Source organism: Idiotropiscis lumnitzeri, chromosome 19, assembly GCF_059441095.1.
Source record: "Idiotropiscis lumnitzeri isolate Australia: NSW breed Sydney's pygmy pipehorse chromosome 19, RoL_Ilum_1.0, whole genome shotgun sequence".
Taxonomy (NCBI): Eukaryota; Metazoa; Chordata; class Actinopteri; order Syngnathiformes; family Syngnathidae; genus Idiotropiscis; species Idiotropiscis lumnitzeri.
In genome coordinates, this window is record NC_142409.1 from 10231957 (window position 1) to 10252591 (window position 20635).

The window sequence follows — 20635 nt, forward strand, 5'->3', positions numbered from 1 at the left end:
ATAGAACTAATTATTGAGAAGAACAAGTGTCCTTAATGGAGGCAAATATTGTTTGAAAGGATACTTGAGAAAATGGGGCTGCTGCAGCCAAGTGGAGACTGTGGAATATAATAACCTATAATACTATTTATTGCACTCCATAGTTTTCACCTTCAAACATTTTTGGTTACACACACTAAGAAATTACGACAACCGAGGAGAACAACCATCTCCCGTAGCCCCCGTAAGGAGGTACATGATATCCCACAGGACACTAAGGGCCGCTTCCCCAAAGTGGAGACTGAGGAGTATAACACTCCATGGATAGATGGTGGAAGTGACACAGCTGTTGAGGCAAAGAGAAGTTGGTCGCCACGGTAACCAAGTAAACAAGGAGCCACGGAGACATCTGACACGACATCGCTCGAGACCCTTGAAGGACAAGTCGAAGGGCCACAGTGCATGCTGGGATTGCGGCCCTGCTGGGAGAGGGACATTCTAGGGTTGGGCGGTGTCCCACAGGGCAGAGCCTCAGGGGGATGCGGCATGTTTAATGGGCCTTTCATGGCCGGCCAACAAAGCCCTTTGTCCCACGCTAATTCATCCTGCCCAGCATGGACAGCGAGAGTGGGACGGGAGGGAGGGCTTTTTTTGGGGGGGGGGGCTTTCCACTTGTTGGAGGGCACTTGTAAACAACTTTGGCAAACATTCAAACTACCTGGTCAAGCAGGGTTCAATGTTGCACTCCACATTCTCCACTTTCCTGCATTTGGCCACAAGCTCATCCAAGATAAAGTGAAACAAAAATAGCACCCAATTTATTTTTTTTTCGTTCCCCGCTGTAACCAAACAGCCACGAAAACAAAACCTCCTTGTTGCTGGTCATTAATCTTTGGTTGAGGCTTACATTACATCACTGACTCATAGCAAAATTAGTGGCTTTTATGACATCTATTTTTTTTCTCATGTTTTCACTGCGACTCGAAAACTGCACACGCGGTTGATGCGGGTTGACGACATGTCTGTGCGTGTACGGTGCTGCGTCGTATTTCTTCCCTGCAAACGTGCGCATTTCATGCGGCTTTTGTCATCAGAACATGAATTAATGGACAAAGCCGCAAGTCAGACTCACCGATGACGTCATGAGAGTGGATGAGAGGATCTAAAAACGCACGTGGCGGGAAAGCGGACATTGTGGTACCTGTCTTACGATATTTACCCGAGTAGGACGGAGTACGAGAGACTCCTGTGAAAACCCAGGCAAGTAGACATTTTATCCAAAAGGAGACTAAGAGCACAAAACAGTAAAGTGGAGAAGAGCAGGGAAGTGGAGACTGTGGAGCCAAAATAGAATTCACTTTTGAGAAGAACAGGGTTTCCTGTATTTAATTTTCTGTCAAGAAATACATTTTTATCCAATAAGAGACTAAGGGCGGCAAAAAATAGAGTACCACAGTAAAGTGGAGACTGTGGATAAGAGTGCCCATACAGAGCACATTTTTTTTCTTTTTTAAGAAGAGCTCTCCAGTATTTACTTAACTGCAAGGATACAAAGTTGATCCAAGAGGAGACTAAGGGCAGCAAGAAATTGGAGGAACAACAACATGCAGACTGTGAAGTATTACAGAAAATAACTGGCAAGACTCTGTGTTTACATATTTAATTCTCGGTGAGGTAGCACATTTTATCCCAGATGAGACTGTGGGCCAGGTACAGCAACGTGAAGGCTGCGGAGATATCAAGTTGAACGAGAGAAGTTACAGAAGTCCTCGGTCGCGGTTCAAATCCTAACACTAAGCGAGACACTTTAACAACAGGTGTCATCCCGCGAGTGACGAGTCGGGATAAGCGGGATTAATGAAGCATGAGGGGAGGTAGAGCCAGCGGCATAGCATAACTTCCTGCGCGCGCCTAAAAATAAACCCATGTGAGCTGAAAAAGTGCAGAGCGGAGAACATGTCAAAAGCTAGACGACTCGTTCGTCTTTTTCGGCGTTTTCCTCAGCTCCCAAATGTATAAAAAGACTCCAAAGAGCTCATGGGAAAATGTCTGAGTCCTCACAGCAGGGTGCACGTGATGAATGGGAAATGTGTCTCGTCTTAAAATGCAACAAGGCACCATATTATTTTTTTTTTGGTGCTAAATGTTTTGGAATATTTTAAGAAGCAGAGTTGAAATGCGGGAGAAGGAAAGGGTTTTCAAAGGGTAAAATTTATGCTGGAAACCCTTCATTTTGATATTTGAGTCATTTGATGCTTATGTATCGATGTTGTAGTATCAGAGAATATCACGTTAAGTATCGAATATTAAGATGGTAATAGCTAAATTTGACAGAAAATAAGAAAATGGTAGCTGAATAGATTTCGTTCAAATGTACTATCTTTGACAAAGCGAGCAAGCTTAAGTAAAACGTCAACAAATCTGAAGAAATCTTGAACAAAATCCTTCGCTAAGCTACTTCGCTAACTAACGCAGGGACATGGCAAATAAAGTAAAATCTCAAAAATGTTAAGAAAATTGAATAAAAATAAGGGAAATGACAAATTAACAAAAATGGTAAGCAAAAGCTAACTATCTTTTGCTACACTGACTGTAGCTAGCTCGCTAACTAGCGCAGAGAAATGACAACTTAAATAAAATGAAGAAAATATTTCACTTTTCTGTATCAGCTAACATAAATAAAAGTACAGAAAAACATTTCTAACTCTAAATGTGGACTTTTCAAGAGCATAGAATTTTTTAATTACGTTTTCTTTTAAGGGCTAAGCCACCACAAAAATCTTTTTCATATCACAATATGGGCAATATTGTGTAGTATAAGCCGAGCGGATATTGCACGAGGCTTCTGCCGGCGTTGCATTGCGGAAGAAGCTTAAAGGATGCAAGAGGGATTACAGTTATGAATTTTTGGACGTCAACGTTGGCGAGCGAGTTAGAAGAGTCCAAATGAACGCTTGCCAAACAAAATGACATCCCGTCGTCTCCAAGGAGAGACCCACTGGGCAGAAAAACAACAACATGGAGTCATCGTGACACACACACACACACACATGCTGTAACTCACTCTGAGGTCCGACCCCACCTGAGTTTGGACTTGTGCCTCGACAGCACAATCGTGCTGGAATGAAAACACACTCACACACACGGAGTAAGCTTTAATAAGGGAATGAAAAAGAACAATAAAATCTCCGGATATGAGAAGTTCCCGAGGCGATGACACGGCTAAACTCAAACTAGTTTCACATGCATGAAAGTTTATGGAAGTTTTTGTGCATGCGTGTGTGAGCTCGACCCAAGTCGGATAAATAGTAACAACAGTCAAATGAGTACACGGAGAAATTATTTGATTAAAAAATATTTTGGGGTTGTTTAAGTATTTAATTGCTGTTTTTTTCCTAAAAAAAACCCCCACTAATTTGTCAATCCAATTTAAAATCACTGTTCAATTTAAAACCAATATTTGAGACTGTTGGCTTTAAATAAGACGCCAGGAAACCCAAGCCAGCAAGTGTCATGAAAGCCTTGATTTCTTCCAGACACGACAAAAGTGGCCTTATTGGTCTTAACTTAAATTTGGACGTACAGCAGATCTGACTGTGAGCTGCGTAGCAGTCAAAGAAAATATTGTACTTTCTTAAGATGGAACGCAGAGAAGGAAATACAACGAAACCAGCAGGGGCCCCAAAATCGAACCCTGCGGAACACCATACAACAGCACAAAACTGATGATTGGCTTTTTTAATGTGCTTAACGGATTGGTCGAGCGCGTAATTTAAGTAATGAAAAAAATTGACTAAACTATGAGTCGTGTCAGATTTAATGAAAATGATTTGTTCAAACTAGTTTGTATATTCTTCTGTAAAACAAACTGTTGTGGTGCTTTGTCAGTAAGAGCCGCAAGCCTCGCACCGTCTGGTGTCTGAGCCCCACACATCATCAAGCGTCGTCGTCTGAAAAACTTGTGAATTTATATCCCTAATGGTGCGCAGTGCGCTTCGCCTCTGTAACTGCGTCCAGATGCGGCAGACACTGGTAATTGGACCTGGAGCCAGTTAAATCCCAGGCCCGCTCCGTTCACCACCGCAGCTGCTCGGCCCACTTTTTCACTTTCTTTCTCTTATTTTTTCTAATTTGAAGCAATTTTTTTTTTATATTCAAGCTCAGTGTGACTCAGCGATGTGTGTTCTCAAGCAAGGCTCGGAGGTCGGCGGTGGGGGGGATGACGAATGGATGGCAGAAGCGGGCCAGACAGTAAAGTTAAATTACGACCACAAGCTGGTTTTGAGAGGGTCAAAAGGTGTCGGCTGTAGATCACATGTGAAAGGAGGCAACGCGGCTTGGCCTGGAATGCAGAGTGGAGGAATAATTTTATAATCAATAATTTTTTTTTTGTAGTCACATCTTAACAGAACAGGCCATGGTCAGCAGATCCACAGACCCGAACGGATCTCAACTCTCAAAGTTATCAGTCAGGAAAACGACACCCCCCCAACTACATTGTCCAAAAGATTGGCAGATTTTTGCTAATTTCTTTTCCCAGTTTTAAAGTTTAAAAAAATAAAGAACAACGATATATATATATATATATATTCATATATATATATATTCTTTATATTATATTTTATTTATTATTTATATATATATTTTAAGTAATTGATCAATTAATCTGTTATTTGAATTGTATTCTGCAAAATATTGGAATCTGTATCAGCATTAAAAAAAAAAAAAAAAAAAAAATTACCAGTCAGTGATGGCAGAAAACTTTCAGGCTTCTGCTAGACAGCCCAGAAAAATGTCGTGGAAAGCCTTCTAGAACATCTGGACTTCATTTGATGTCAATCAGGGGCACTTTCAACTGTGGCAGGTGACTCCAACGGCCAACCGAACATGCATTTGTCGCACAACGCGCAAAAAAAAAAAAAAGTGGACACGGTTGGAGTCAATCCTGCGTTCCCATTGGTGAGCTAAATGGGGATGAAGACAGGAAAAAGCACCTGGTTTTACCATCCAAACTTGACTTGGATGTCTCCATCCTCCCTTATTTTCTCTCCCTGCACTATCATCTATCTACCATCCCTCCCTCCTTCCCTCTTTCCATCGCTCCCTCTTGGACTTCCTGCTTTCCAGCCTGCCAGACGGTCGTAATTAACGAGGAAAACGATAGTCCCCCCCTGGCCCTCGGGAGCCCTCCACACTGGCCCGAGTGTGTTTCTGGCTATGCATGTGTGTGTATGCGTGTGTGTGTGTGTGTGTGTGTGTGTGTGTGTGTGTACCTCCAGACTTGGCCAACGGTCCCACTTCACTCAATGCGTCTTTATGTTGGAAGCATGAGCTCACCTCCTCCAAGAAATACACCCAATGACTTGCAAGGCAACATGGAGTCGCCTGCTATCCGAGAGAAATAACACAGACACACAGACAAGATGGCTGTCTCGGTTACACATACAATGTTTGCGTGTTCTCCGTACCCTCTCCGGCTGCGGGGGCTGATCGCAGATCAGAGGGAGCAGGCAGGGCCGGCTGATAAGGAGCCATGATACAGCGATGCTATCTGTCAGTCACAGCCAGAGGGCGGGATTCTGGGTCTGGATGGGGTCAGAGGGCTCGCTCTGCCTCGGCCCCACCTCCTCCTTGCTTATCTCAACAAACAAACAAACAAACAAGCTATGGCTCCTCGAGAGGCGCGCGCACACACACAAAAGAGATTACGCAACTTCAAAGGCTGAGAATACAGACGGTCTAACGCCACAATTTTGGATTTTACCTCAAAAGTCTGGCAAAAAATTGTAAAATAAATAAATAAATAAATAAACTAACCAGCTATTTGCAATTGGTTCGTCATTGAGCTTGTGAGCTACTTGTCAGCTTAGCAACATTGTGTTTGTTTTCTTGTGAACGAACCAGCATAGTGATTTATTTATTTATAATTTTCGGAATAATTCGTTTTGGACATTTCTATATGAGAGCTGTCAACTTCCGCAGAAAATATTATATCCTTTTTTTTTTCGTCACAGATAACGAACATATAATGCCTCTTAGAAAATTTAACACTCCTTTCTTGTTTTTCGCAAAACATCGAGAAAATGGGAGAAACTCTGCAAAAAAAAAAAAATAAATGCTGAGTTGGCAACATTGACTGTGACTTTGTGAACGAGCCCTTTTCTCTGTTTGCAGCCGTGGCGAAGGAAGTATGGAAGGTGATTGAAGAAGAAAAAAAAAAAGAAAAATCAAATAAACTCTAATTAATAAAATAAATAAATAAATAAATAAATGCAGGAGCTATATAGAGAAAACACTCAATCACTATGCTGAACCCAAAATATTTTCTGTGGGATTTTTTTTTAAATTTTTTTTTATATATACACCAAATCGGATTGTGTTTCTGCTGTCATCTCGTCACATTTAAATGTGCAGTCCGATATGTAAACATGCATGTGATGGTCGTTATCCCACAAAGCCAAAAAAGAAAACGAGCGAACATTGATACGGCTCCATCTGCAGACAGCATCGAATTTGCCACACAGTGAAAGCAAAGGCAGATATTTTGACTGAGTCCTTCTCTATAGACACGACCAAAGTGTTGTTTGTTTGCAAAAAGAAGCGTCTGCGGAAAAAAGTGACGCTGTTAATTTTCAGTTGCGAAGCCACAATGTTTCCCCAACTGAGAGTGGAGACGCTGCTTACAGGGCGGTGGCAGAGTTGCGCGCGGCAAACATTGGCCGTCGCCCAACGCCAGCGTTTCGGCTTCGAGAATGTCACTTTGACAGCCGCCTTTTTTTTTCCCCCTCTCTCTTTCTTTCTTTCAAGCTCCCCAATGACAAATCATCTGTCGACTATTTTCCAAAGCATGTGGAAAACATTAAGGTTTTGGAATAATTTCACCCCCCCTCCCCTCCCTCCTCACCTCCTTTTTGCTTCAGTCAGTTCTTGCTCTCATTGGGGATTTCATGAGCACATCCATCACTGCAAACGAGTGTCGTTGAATCACAGACGAGTCGCTGATATCGCAAAAAGCGGACCGGGATTTACACGATGATTGCTATCATGGAAGAAAACGAGTAATTATCATGTGAAAGAGAAAAATAAAGAAATAAAACAGTTGAACACGATATTGTGCCACCAATTTGAGACATCTAGGAAGAAAATTATATAAGTCAGGATGTGATTTTATATCGCGATACCAATTGTATCCCAATACAGGCAAAATGAAAATACAAAAAAAAAAAATAGTGTTTGAATGCATCACCATATTTGTGTGTGTGTGTGTGTGTGTGTGTGCAGGTCCCAGTGTGAGCCAAAAGCGTGTACGTGTGTGTGTTCGTGTAAATATTGTGTTGCGCTCCAGTTGCAGCTCTTGCAGTAGCCGCACATTTGGGCTGTTTATTTTCTTCCTTGACGGACGACTTCTTATCAAATAAGCACACGCCGCCCCGCACAGCCTGCTGTACCCCGGCCGCAGTAAGCCCCGCCTCCAATTCAAAGCAGCTAATTAATGACTGACAGCGCCTCGGAGCGCAGATGTGAGGGACAACGCCGGCGTTTGTCTCGCGTCTGCTATGTCTGCGCTCGGACGAAGATAAGGCGTTCACAATGGACGCGAGAGGAGCGCATGTGGGTTACGAGAGTCGCGACACAAAAGGAGAGGATGAATTGAGCCAATCAGACGCTTAAACACATAAGCATGTTTGTTGTTGTTATGGGTTGTGTTTGTGGGCATGTGGCAGACATTTTTTTTTTTTTTTAACAGCACAGCTCTGCTTACCATTTGGCTTTGACGTGGTAGCAGGGGTGATTAATCCATGGGTGATGAAGGCGTTGCTGCATTCGAGTGCTTCAGACTTTCAGTCACTCGAAAGTGGCACTGGATCTTTGCCTTGCATGGCTGGTCAAGTCATAAGAAGAGAAATTCTGCGGATGGGAAATTATTTTTGAAAATGATGACTGATTTATTGTCAGATATAGACAGCACACAAAAAGATAAACATGGTGGTTTCATTTCAAATTTGCCACTCGGGGGGACTCGACTATTTGCGAACAAGCCATTAAAAAGTTATTTTCACATCACGAGTCGCCTTTAAAGCGAAAACGTTAGTCCACTCGAAATCACAACGATAATTTAGTTTAACCAACGTTGCTGACTCGAAGCTTTAAAAAGTAAAACAAACAACAATCACCATCTCGCGGCAGTTCCTGAGTGGACGCGAGCGACCAAAAGTCGAGCGTACCTGACTAAGAAAACATTTATTTTCATTTTTTCGTCTGCTTTCATGAGAACGCACGCTAACTGAAACCACCTGGCCATTATGAGGCCCCCCTCAAAAACTACGAGGGGGGGGGGCATGTTTGCATCCACGTGTGGGTGAGTTTGCGCTGTGTGTTGACATCGGGGTGTGTGTGGGGGGGTTGTGAGAATAAACAAACACGGCGCGATGGGGACTCACGTGGCGGTATTATCAGAGCTCAGAGAGAAGACAAACAGTTTTTTTTCCCCCGCTGCTTTGATTCGAAGCGGCCTCTGCTGGCCTCCTCATCCCTTTTTTGTGACTACACACACACACACACAAAATCAATTCAACACGTGGCTCTAATCAGCGGATTATTTTTAGATGGTTTAATCACTTGATTGTGTTTTCAGCATGGACACGCTAAAGTGTCTCGTCAACTGAAGCTTTTCCATCCTCTGACCTCCTTACGAGCCGAGGTCAAAGGTTGCCACGCTGGTTTTTGTTTCTTGATTGCAATCATGGTGACTTCTGTTTTATTTTTCCTTTTTTTGGGGGCGGGGGGGTTGAATAAACGGCCATGCGGCAAAAATCGAATCCACTTTCTACTGCAGAGGAAAATCCGCAAAATAAAAAGTTTGGTTTGGAGGCCGCAGATCAACCCACCCCCAACACAAACACACACAGGCACGTACAGTAAGCACACGCACACACACACACACACACAATTTGTGGTGTGGTGAGGCATTCATCCTCCCATCTCCCCCGCCCCCTCACGCACACACACACTAATTTATAGACTCATTAATCTGGGCAGACTCAGGAAACCGCTCCAGTAAGATGGCTGGAGGCCCAGCGCGGGAGGGAGCGTGATGTTGAGGAGGTCGAGAGAGGAATATGGAAGAGAAGAAGGAAAGACAAAAAAAAAAAAAAATATTCAAAAATTGGACAGATACTTTCGCCATTTTTCTGTTTCATTTCAGGTATCCTTCAGACAGACGTGAGGCCATTATCTTTTGACAGCTTCGATCTTTTTTTTTTTTGTAAGCATATCATTCCCTTTGCCTTGGCTCTCCCGTCGACATTGGATCTATGTTGCAAAATTGGGGAAGAAGTTTTCCAGCCACCGACTACAGTTCAGCAACGGTCGGAAATGTAGCAAATAATTTTATATTTAAATATTATTATTATTATTCTTTTTTTATTTAATATTTTATTCTCTTTTGTTGCGCGTTTGAAGAAAAATTGCCGACACTCCACCTAGCTACGAAAACAGAATTCCCCCATCGCGGCACTCATGATGGCTCGTTTTATTCTATTCGATTCTCCTCTCATCGACCCCCTCCCAGTATACACACGCGCACCCACACACACACACGCACACATTCATATTCCAGCCCCCCCCCGCCTCTCGAGTCTTAGAGAACAGAAAAAAAAACACACAAAACAAAACAAAACAATAAAAGGTTCTGGCAGAGCGTTCGACTGACGGACCTGTGGGGTCACCTACCGCAGAACACCCCTGGCCCCGCCCCCTCACTCCACCACTACACCCTCCTCGTCTCCCAATGAAACACACACTCACACACAAATACGGTAAATGTGAACATTCATAATGTGGGCCCAGTTCGTGTTGCACATGTTGCTGGTTAGACGCTCCGAATGCAACCCAAGCTCTCAGGCCCCGGGAAGCTGTTCCGTGTCTTTCACTTCATTGCCGTGTCCACCGCTAACCCCTCGCTCTGATTAGGTTGCAAGTTTAAAAAAAAAAGAAGAAAAGAACAGAATGAACAGCCAGATTTCTGGGTGGTTTTGGAGCCTTCTATTATCCAACACTGGATCCCTTTCAGGAAGAATGACTTGGACTTTTTTTTTTTTTTTCCTTTTTCTTACATTCTGTCTAAAAGGATTTCGGGAACCAACAATTTCTGGAAAATACGCCTCAAATATCCAAGGCTGGAATTGAGATTCAAACCCACAACCTCTTGACAGTGAGGCAGCACTGAATTACTAAATTTAATAAACTGTAATTTAATCAATTAATAAAAAGTTAAATCATTCACTGTCATTGACATTTAATCGCGTTTGTCAACGTTTCTTCCACACTCAATTGCTCTCCTCCCTTTAAGCTCGCTGTATCTGCCAGCGACGCCTCCCGACGCACGCGGGGCCGTAGCCCGAGCCCAAGTGCCCATTACGGCGCCGCAAAGGCCCTTATTAAATGTATATATAGTCACGCTTCAGACCGTGAGACAGCGAGCTCTCGGGGAGGGACGGCAACGGGCCCAATCCAAAATGGCCCTGGCCTGCGTGGGCGGACGGGCCGCGTCGGGTTTCACCGCGGCCGTGCCAGCAACACACACACGCACAGTGACAGACGCACTCGTCCTCTCCGGCTCTCATTAGAAACATCTCACTTTAGGCTGGTGGCGTTATTTCAGTGTTCGGAGGTTGTTATGAGAGTGTGCGTGGTTTTCCGCGGGGGTGTGTGTGTGTGTGTGAGGAGAGCGGGAGGGTCGGGTAGAGGGAGAGTGTGTGTGCAGAGGAGGCGGGGGGTGCAGAGTGTGATTCCAGATGTGTTTTTTACAGTCCTGGCAGGGATGACAGGCCTTGAAAAGAAAAAGAAAGAAAAAAAACTCTACAGGGGGGAGGAGAGAGGGCCCTCAGGGATGGAAGCAGAAGAGGAGAGGGGTGTAGGGTGTGTGTGTTTGTCGTCGTGTTAGTTGGACATGGTAGTGTTCAGAAGTTTGGGGAGAAGTTAAGTACAGGGGCAGGCTTTAGGGCCTTGGGGAGTGAAATGGAAAGGGGGCAGGATGGAGGGAATGAAATTGCTTTTCCTGGCAGGGTAACAGTCGGCTTTATTGGCTCAGGTGCGCCGAGTTGTGAGCAAGTGTGTGTTTATATGTGTATAGGATTGTGCGTCATGGTTGCAAAGTGTGTGTGAGTGTGCATGTTTGTGTGTGACAAGAAGCTCAAAACAAATACAAACAAACAAAAAAGAAAACTGCAGGAGATTTGTTCGTAAAATGTGATTAGAACCATAGACCAGAAATGGAACTTCGAGAAATTTTGGAAACGGTCTAACTACTTAAAGCTACGTTCATTAAACACTTTCAAATGAGAAAAAACTCCACTCGAGCAGAGAACCTGAAAAATGTGTTGCAGCCGCGCAAACCGCCCGACCATCGTGCAACCCCACAAGTTGACCCACTTGCTATGACGAGAGACCAAACATGGCCGACGTTCGCGCCGCAGCTTCGGGAGGCTCCTGCTGTAGCTCGTTAGGCACGCTTGTTAATGCCCGCGTGTTTTACAGTCTCGCTTCAAAGGCGGACTCGACGTTTCATCTGCGGCTTACCTTCTGGAAGGCCGAGGGGAGGGAGGAGAGGCCGACGGAATTCGTCAAGGTTGAGGGGAGCGAAAACAGCTGCGGTCGCCGTCTCTTGTGCAGAGCTGGAAACCGACTTGTCGTTGCTTCTTCACTACAAGATAACAAAATGATGGACCTTTATCCGGTTTCACAGAGACAATTATTTATTAAAAAAAAAACACTTTTTGAATTTTGAGTGGACATTCCCAAAAACAAAACTTTGAACCGATAACATTTCGTATTATAGTAACACTCCGTTATGATTAAGTCATGCGACCAATGCAGCTGACTTGCATCTCAAAAAACTTGTAACCCTTGTAGCTCATATCTCAAGGCACCACTCTATAACATGTTATTCATAGCGCTTCATGTCTCTCTTGTGACAGAACAGAGCCGTAGCGATGGCAAAACAAGCGTGTGACCGCACAGTCGGCCTCGTGTACTAACTCCTCAACCTCTACTGGCAGGTCTGGAGAGCGAGGGATTGTCGGGGAATCAGAAACAGATGTGCCCTTCTTTTCTTAACACACATGCTGGCGGCGATTCAGAACCGGCACCCGGACCCAGCGTGACCCTGAGCTTGACCTGGTCCAGCGGCACCTCAGACAGGAAAGGGCCGCAATTGGCTTCAGCTGTGACCCCCCCCAACCTCGCTTTCTCATTAAGACAAACTGTTTTCAAAGGCAACGCCGCTTTCACTACCACTAAAGCCAACACCCCCGCAGCGCTGATAGAGAGGGGGGGGCGACCGAATATGGAGGGATGGGGAATGGAATGAGAAACAAGTCAAAAGTGGAGCGACGGGGTACAAGGGAGGTATTTGGGGTGTGGGGGTGGGAACAAAAGATCAAGATGAAGGAGAAAGTGAGACAGAAAAAGGGCAAAGTGTAAGAAAATCCAGACTGGGAAGGAACAGGCGGGAGGGGAAAAAAAAAAAAAAATCAGCCATATCACTTGCAGCTGTTGCACGATTCCCAGAATGCATTGCAACTTGGCATGCGGCGCTTTTAATAAGACAGGGTGGTGTCATGGTTACGTTCGTGTCGAAACATCCACTACGGCAGCGGCGGCTTCCAAGCGATGGGGGGGGGCGAAGGCTTGAGATGACGGCGATGATAATGACAAATCGAGCCACGTAATCAGAAACAGAGCTGTTGTATTGTTAAATTCACTTTGGAATTCAGACCCTGCGAACTCAGAGTACCTCCCGGCGACAGCAAGCGAGGAAAAACGGAAAGCTGCAAACTGACAAAAAAAAAAAAATACAGTTAGCGCTGTTTTGTTGTCAGTGGCTCAGCAAGTTAAACGGAACACTGCAGCAAAGCGGAGATTGTGGAGTACAAAACGGCCTCGAACGGGGCTCAATCAAGACAGCAGGCTAAGCGAGTTTATTTTTGTCACTTCTAGCCGTGTATCACACAAGCTGAAACAAAATTATATAAATCGGTATAACTCTCTCTCTCAATAAATAAAAAAAAAAATAAATAATAAGCCTGAATGGAAAGTGTCTGTCATTGTGCCTCAATTTGCATATTTGACGTCGCAAAAGCCAAAGAAAACAAACTCCACAGCTCTGAGTGTGTTTGTAAGTGAGAGTGGCAGGGCATGCTGAGGTAGATTAATAACAGCACTCACAGGGAGAGAGGTGTTAGAAGACGTGGAGTATGGGGCGGGAGGGGGGGGGGGTCTGTCTTTTCAGGGCTGACTGATGTGCATCCCAAATTGATTTATGAAAACGGCCCTTAATCAATTAAGTGTGGAGAAAGAGAGAGAAAGAGCACATCTCAGTGGGGGGGGGGGGCAGAGAGAGTAGTGCTGGGGATTGGAGTGTGTGGGGGGGGATCACAGCAGGAACGTGTGTGAATGACTTTTTTGGGAGGGTGGGGGGGTGCGTATGACGGATGCCAGTGCGGGCCACAGGTGTCCGACACGCTGGATGCCGCGTTTTGTCCCGCGGTAACAACACTCGAAACAGTCAATGGGGCTGATCTGAGCATCCATCATGGACTGCGAGTGTTGTGTGTAAAGGGGAAGGGAAAGGGGGGGGGGGGGATTCTCGAACTGGGCTTCCCAGTTGTATCATTTTAAAAAGTGACAATAAAATCCTCCTGCTTTAAAGGGACTCGAAAAGTTGGAGGATCCCTAATGTAAGGATACAAAAAAAAAAATGGTGTTCGAGGGGCAACTTTTTGAGCACCGTAAATCGTGACTGTTCGTATAAAGTTGGAGTTGAAGCTGATACAAGTTTTCATCCATGCATGGGGACAAGTGGAGTTGTTTAAAAAGCCCTTCCCCTACTCGGCCCATTGTGCTTGAGACAGGCATGTGTATGTGTGTGTTGGGGCGGGGGGGGCTGAAGAGTTGGGTGGGAGGTTGATGATGGTGGTGATGGTGGTGGTGGGGGGTGGGGGGGGCATGCTGAGAGATCGTTTCTCCTGGCTGTCAGAACTCTATCTGGGATCCAGCCGGAACTAATCAACTCCAAAAGGCCTCCCCATTACCCAGGGTGCAATGGGGCACAGGCCGGGGGCTGGCCGGTGGGAAACAGATAATACGCCCCTCCCCGACCCCGAATGCTGGCCCTACACACACACACACACACACACCCCGACGCACACACAGTCCATGCACATACAACACTCCCACTGTTTCACGCCAAAGCAATAATAAACAGTTACGATAATATTTTCACAGCAAGCAATGGGCTGCTTCAGATCAGAACGTTGCACAGCTGCAGAAGACACGCCTGTGCACATAGGCACACGTGCACAAATAACAAAGCACACACACACACACACACAACATAACATTCCATTCCAAGTCCAACCTTGAGATATTCTCAAATCAGTTGAAGAATGTTTTGTATTGTGTGGGATCAAAACTAAAACATAAAAATGTTATAATATAAATGTTCTAATTTGGAACTTAGCTCAGAGAGGCCTCAGGCAACTGTTTCATTTCAATGTCTCCCTCTAGTGGAAGACCAGCCACTGCCAGCAGGATGATGAACTGATTCTTTTTTTTTTTTTGGACAAATGTATTTAATTTGAATTTAACACTCATAATCCCCCCCAATCAATTTTATGATACATGCCATAAATTTTGATTCTTCTGACAATTGAGTGCATAAAAATAACACCGAACCACCCTTAATATGTTTCTGATTTGCATTTATTTCAAATAGTTTTTTTTTAAGCAAGTCTGGTTACAAATATGTCAACTACACAAATAAATAAATACCAACATGAACTTTTACTATTTTTTAAGGGAATAATGTGCTGTCTAATTAATAGCATGCCAGGATGGGGGGGGAACCGTCCAAAACGGAATCTTTTTGATGCCGAAAAGGCCAACGCAATGTGTGTTTTGGACCTTGGCAAAGTGAGAGTGTGTGTTTTGCAGAGTGACTTGCACCTCCTTCACAGGGGTGAAGTGGGGGCACATGGAAATGAATCGATGAAAGCTAGCCCCATTCACCCCACACACCCTTGTGCACGTATGACCCCCTACGGAGTTTTGAATCCAAACTACAGCAACAATTTAGATGCTATTATATGACACAAATGTGTCACGATGAAGTGCTTATCTGTAAATAAAACGTAAGGAATTTGTTTTATGGTCAATTCCATGAGAAACGTCCCTGTGGTGATTGGGTCGGGGTGGGTGAGCATTGAGAGGCACTCGGGTGGGGTTAATCCCCATTCACCCTCGCCCTTCACTTACTCGTCCAATCACAATGACCTCAAGCCTGACACCCCCCCCCCACACATGTTTTTTTTTTTTCTTTAACTCCTTGTGATTTCATTAAATGGACTAGGTGTATTTTAAGTTTTTGCAAAATATTTGTTTACTATTTAGCGCAACAATAAAATGCAAATAAAATATTATACATAGAAAATGTACAGACTGGAAGTTATTTCACTTAATAGTAAATAAAAAAAAAAACATAATAAATTTAATGAGATTAAATGCCCCCCCCAAAAGACAGATGCAGTTCTACACTTACTTCAGATTCTTTCAGTGGCTCCATGCTGCCACCTACTGACTTTGCACTGTACTGCATCGCCTCCTGACTCCCTGCACACACCCGAGACGTCTTCAGTCGTCAACACACTCAGTTGTCACCATATCAGCACGCTGCAAAAAGTGACCACGTTAAAATGAGACAACTCTTCAACTGAATATGACAGCACAACACAGACAATGATTTATTAGTTGAAAGTTGAGCGAATGGGCATCGAAGCACAACTAGCGTTGTGTCCAACCACAGAAATCACACTTAAATAGACACATAAAGACATTGAATTACGACAATGTTAAAATCAAAAAAAAAAAAAAAGTCCTTCTCTTGTCATCGAACATGAGCAGAGAGAGCGAACCAGCCATCCTGTACTTGCTGCTTGTCCGTTTGCTGTGGAGGAACGACAACACGATTTGAAACAAGTGAGCGCATTACAGACATTGATTGCTTTCTTTTTTTTTTTTGGTGCGTTTACCTTTGTGCTTCCATCCCTCTGTGCTTCTTCATAATGCCGTGAATACACTTGCGAACCACCTGATCTATTGCGTAAGGATTAAAACAATTTTACAAAACCCAAGATCACAATTACGACACGACATTACAGCATAACAGTTAAGCCTCGCGAAATTTCGCCTGTGTTGAGGGGGGCGATACATTTGTGAGAAACTCATGTAAATGAATTTTGGTGAATGTTTAAGCTCACCGTCGGTTGTTTGGCGGCATCAGGAGGGATCCATCAATGCTTCCACTGCCACCTTGGTGACGAGAAAGCCATCGAGTCCACGTAGGTTATTGCAACAAACATGTCAAGAATGCGGAACAGTCTTACCTGATGGTGGCGGGCTGAAGGCTGAGGGGGGCACGGGCGAGCCGGACGGGGACACTCTGGCGGAAAGGGTCTGCTTCTGCTGCTCGATGAGGTCCAGTAATCGTCCTCTGGCTGCTGCACTTTGCCTGTTGAGCTCCAGGAGGCGCTGTTGCACACTATTTACGCTGTTATTATTCCCAGTCTCCTAAAACGAAAGAAAAAGAAGTTTGGGCCATTTATTCTTTAAAAGAGGAATTGCTGGAGCTCACCTGATGGTTGGTGTGCTGACTCTCAGGCCGCGATGACCTGTCGGGTGTCACTCTGCCCGTGCCGATGGAAGCCAAGCATTTAGGCTCCGCGCCGCCGGTGCTAGACGGCCCGCCGACACTCCGGGCTCGGCTAAACTGGGCACCGGCGATCACGTCTCTGAGTCGGCTAAGCTCGGCGATCTCGGCTTCCAAGGCGCCGGGAGAGAGTCGCGACGTGAGGGGGGAGCTGGACGATGAGGTGTGGGCCCGGAGTTTGTTGTAGGCGTCCTGATCTGGCTCTATAAAAAGATTGTGTGTGTGTTTTTTTTTTTTTTTTAATGGACTAAGTATAACACGGTAGTGCTAGTAAAACAAAATAATGATGTTACCAGGAATTGGTTGCCAGACATCTCCCTGACCAGGTGAGGAGAGTCGGACGGCGGGACACACGGAAACTGGTGGTCGCTCTGCCACAGGCTGTTGAACTGTACAGACAATTCATTAGGTACACTATATTCAGCATTCCTATTGCATCTTTGTAAAGGGAAAATTTTCTGACAGCTCTTTTAATATTGGAACACGAACAAGTGAATCTCGTTGTGGTCAATGTAAACAAGCGGTACGCAAACGCCCTCTAGTGGTAGATTAATGAAACACTGTCCAAGTGTACTTCAGTAGTGTTTTACTTAAAAGTTCAAGACGTTTGCATTTAATCTTAAGAACCTGTTTTTTTTTAAACATACTAAGGGAAAAATTATTTTGTAATTATCTTTAATATGCAAGATATTTTAATTAAATTATTTCTAAATTATGCAATTTTTTAAGTTAATGCTTTTAACATTTTGACTCAAATCCTCTATTTTTTTTTCTTAAATGACAAATTCTATTGTTTTTTAATTCACATTTTTGCTGACTTTTCAAATTCTTTTTAGAGTTCAATCTTAGGTGTAGAATATTTCAATTTAATTCCAGCAAACCTCAGGCTGACGTTTCTTTCAATACCACAACGTTGTCATATACAATTTTAAATACAACACACAAAATATGAACCTGTAGCGACGACATCGGAGCCATTGGGTTGATTGATGTGCGTCGCCATTGCCGACACCACCGAGTCCAGCTTCGCTGTCCGCTGCTGCAACTCTGCCTGCAGACAAATAAATAAATAAATAAGGGATCACAAAGATGACTCGAGTGCATTAAAGGGGGCAGAAATGGAAAATTCACTTTTTGGTTGTTTGCATACAAATAGGCGTGTATCTGAAGTGCCAGCCGACGACGTCTCACCTTCAGTGAGGAGGTCTCCTCTCTCAGCGTCATGGTCTCTGCAGTGAGAGCATCAATCAAGCTTCGTTGCTCTCTCAGCGTCTCCTCAAGCTTTCGTCTCTCCTCGCTCGCACTCTCCGCGTCATGTTCTCGCTGAGGAAAACAGAGAAACTTGATTCCACTCCCGGAAATGTTAAGCATGTTCATTTTTTGGGACAGTACGTTTTTGAGGAGGTGAACCAGGCGTGCCAGAGTGGAGACTAAAGTCACGGAGAAACCAGCAAGGCCTTGTGTCTGGCGCTGCCGACTCTGTGTCGACGTTTGCGGACTCAGGGAATCCAAGTCAAGCTCCACTTGGGCCAGCATGTTCTGCAGCAGGTCCAAGCCAGTTTGTTCCCCGCTTGGGGGGGCCACAGAGGAGCCGTTCAGCTCGGTGGTTTTGCAGACGCGCTTCCTGGTCCTGGTGGGGCGACAGCTGCCTGCATGACAGCAACAACAACATTTCGGTACCAGTGTCTATAGTCAAATGTTTCAATGTAAATATAATTTTGGGTTACCTGGCTGCATGGGTGAAAGATCAGGGTTGAGGACCTGCGACACCAAGAAGGCAGGCGACTCACCGGCTTCCTCTGAGTGGTTGCGTCTGGACTGTAAACGCTGGACCGCCGCGGTGGAATTGAGCGCTAAGAAAACGGAGATGAGTTCACATGTGGACATTTTAAAACCAAAAAAGGGGATTACCAGTTTGGGCTGGCGGTTTGGCTGGTGTGCAGGGAGTTTGAGGACAAGTAAATCTTTGCTCAGAGACACCATGACGAATTATTTGATGCTGAAGCCCTCCAAACTTATTAGTCACCTTAATTTTACTGAAAAAAAAAACCACAAAACAAAGAGGAATGTGATTGTGTCTGTCTTTTAGTACCCGTTTAGATTCAACTGAGATGTGACAACCTCTGGAATAGTCTTCCCTCTCCGGGCTCTTCATCACTGTAGTAGTCGTCGTCCTCTGGATCAAGGACAGCCTGAAAAGTTATTTTTTTGTATTAAAAGGAGTATACGCTGGAAGTGCAAAAAAAAAAAATATAGAAAAAAAAATAAAATAAAATGAAAAAAACAAGGAGGCACATTAAAATTAAATACAATGCAAAAGCTGCATCAAATAATTCTGCCTTTACAAAATACATATTTAATGAATCCAGGATTTTTTTTCTGCCTTTAACTTTTGACAAAAGTACAAGTCATGTTGCAGGCTGGAAAAAATATATCAAATGAACACAATCTTTACATGTTCCATAACACACACCTGTTGATCCAACATGGAGTCATTAAAGGATGACAGCTGAGTGGATCTCTGGAAAACCGGAGAGTCCAAGTTTGGAGCCATCGTCACACTGGGATGTGCTGCAGAATTACACAGACACGCATTGTGCACATTAATGTGAAAAAAATAAATAAACAAATTACAACGTGGGTAGTAATGTACTATGTCAATAATTCTACCAGTCTGTCTGCGTGGTGGGTCTCTAAACATTGCGTTGACTACCGCCAGGGCTCTGTCGGAGCGGGCCAGCACATCCTGCAGCAGCAGCTTGTCAGAAAACACCTGCAAACAAAAATCCAATACATGTAAATCCAATACACTTTTATTAAAAAAGGGAAAAATCCATCTAATTAAATAGATCATCTTAAAATAATGCCTCACCTCTCTTATGATTTTGTTACTAGCCTGGTCCAGCGGACTACATCCAGCCTGCCTGAGGTGAGATTTCAGCGCTTTCTCTCGCAGCTCCCACTGAGCAGCGGCCTTGTTGTGGGACTTGCGGCTCTCGTGCCGATGGTTCTGAGGACCACCAGGAATATAAATCTTTTCTGGTCTTTATGCTTAGTTTAAAAACTAATAATTAAAAGATAGTTAAACCGGCTTTACCAGCTCTGCGGGGGTCAGCTTGTGCACCGACAGGTCACTGACTGTGCTCTGAAACAAAAACAAACAAAAAAAATCATATTACGCAACGTTCCTACTTACGCGGACGTTCAGGTTACGTCAACACCGTCGTAACCCGAGGACTCGTCATTAATGACTGAATGAGCCGGCACTCACCACCCACTCTTTTTTGGGAGGAGGTGCGGTCTTCTTGGGGCGAAGGGGCTTTTTCAAGCCCTTACCATGTTGCGTCCGACATCCTCCTCTCGCTAAAGACATCTTCGCAAAAGTGCGACTTGACAAGTTCGCGGGTTTAACGACAACGACAGTCAATGAGCTAGAATTAGCGTTGGCCAGTAGCCACGTTCACGGTGAGCGAGCTAAGATTTGAAGTTAGCGCTTACTTGGAAAAGTAATCACAAAATAACAACGACACCGTTAGCTTCAATTGTGACTTTCGTGGTTCGTTGCGTTTTCAACCGTCCCGCGCCACTTCCCTGTACTTTGCGTCATGTACGCGAAGAGCATGATGGGACATGTAGTGCTATCGACCAGGAAGTGTGTGTCGATAAATTTGGGGAACAGAATAATTCCTAACTCAAGTATTGTCATGGACTCAACTAAAATCTCCATAACAGGTCAACTTGCGATCTCAATTTATAGTTGGCTGTTTTTATATAGCACCATTTGTTACGACAGTCGCATCCTTGCGCCGAGAGGATGGTGGGAAATGTAGTATTAGTCACTGAACGTTCGTAACTTTTGGAGCACATAAAAAAACAGGTGTGTTTTTAATT

At 44.4% G+C, this 20635-nt stretch overlaps 1 protein-coding gene across 1 annotated transcript; it reads right to left on the reverse strand.

The window, feature by feature from the left end:
* Positions 1–15755: 15755 nt before the first annotated feature.
* On the reverse strand, positions 15756–20357 carry spice1 (spindle and centriole associated protein 1). Its single transcript, XM_088283217.1, has 17 exons — positions 20016–20357; positions 19842–19889; positions 19617–19754; positions 19415–19517; positions 19218–19315; positions 18866–18936; positions 18656–18780; positions 18472–18597; positions 18137–18393; positions 17936–18067; positions 17699–17795; positions 17038–17133; positions 16670–16947; positions 16422–16605; positions 16296–16347; positions 16068–16131; positions 15756–15982 (listed from the first exon to the last, which is right to left on the reverse strand). The coding sequence occupies exons 1-17, from the start codon at positions 20115–20117 to the stop codon at positions 15923–15925; spliced, it is 2031 nt and encodes a 676-aa protein (XP_088139343.1). The 5' UTR covers positions 20118–20357; the 3' UTR covers positions 15756–15922.
* Positions 20358–20635: the final 278 nt, after the last annotated feature.

Excerpts from the sequence above, each read along its gene's own strand:
- spice1 (XM_088283217.1), bottom strand. The coding sequence starts at position 20,117 with ATGTCTTTAGCGAGAGGAGGATGTCGGACGCAACATGGTAAGGGCTTG. Across the intron at positions 19,755-19,841 it reads AGCTGACCCCCGCAGAGCTG|AACCATCGGCACGAGAGCCG; the intron begins GTAAAGCCGGTT and ends GGTGGTCCTCAG. Across the intron at positions 16,132-16,295 it reads ATGCCGCCAAACAACCGACG|ATCAGGTGGTTCGCAAGTGT; the intron begins GTGAGCTTAAAC and ends CTTACGCAATAG.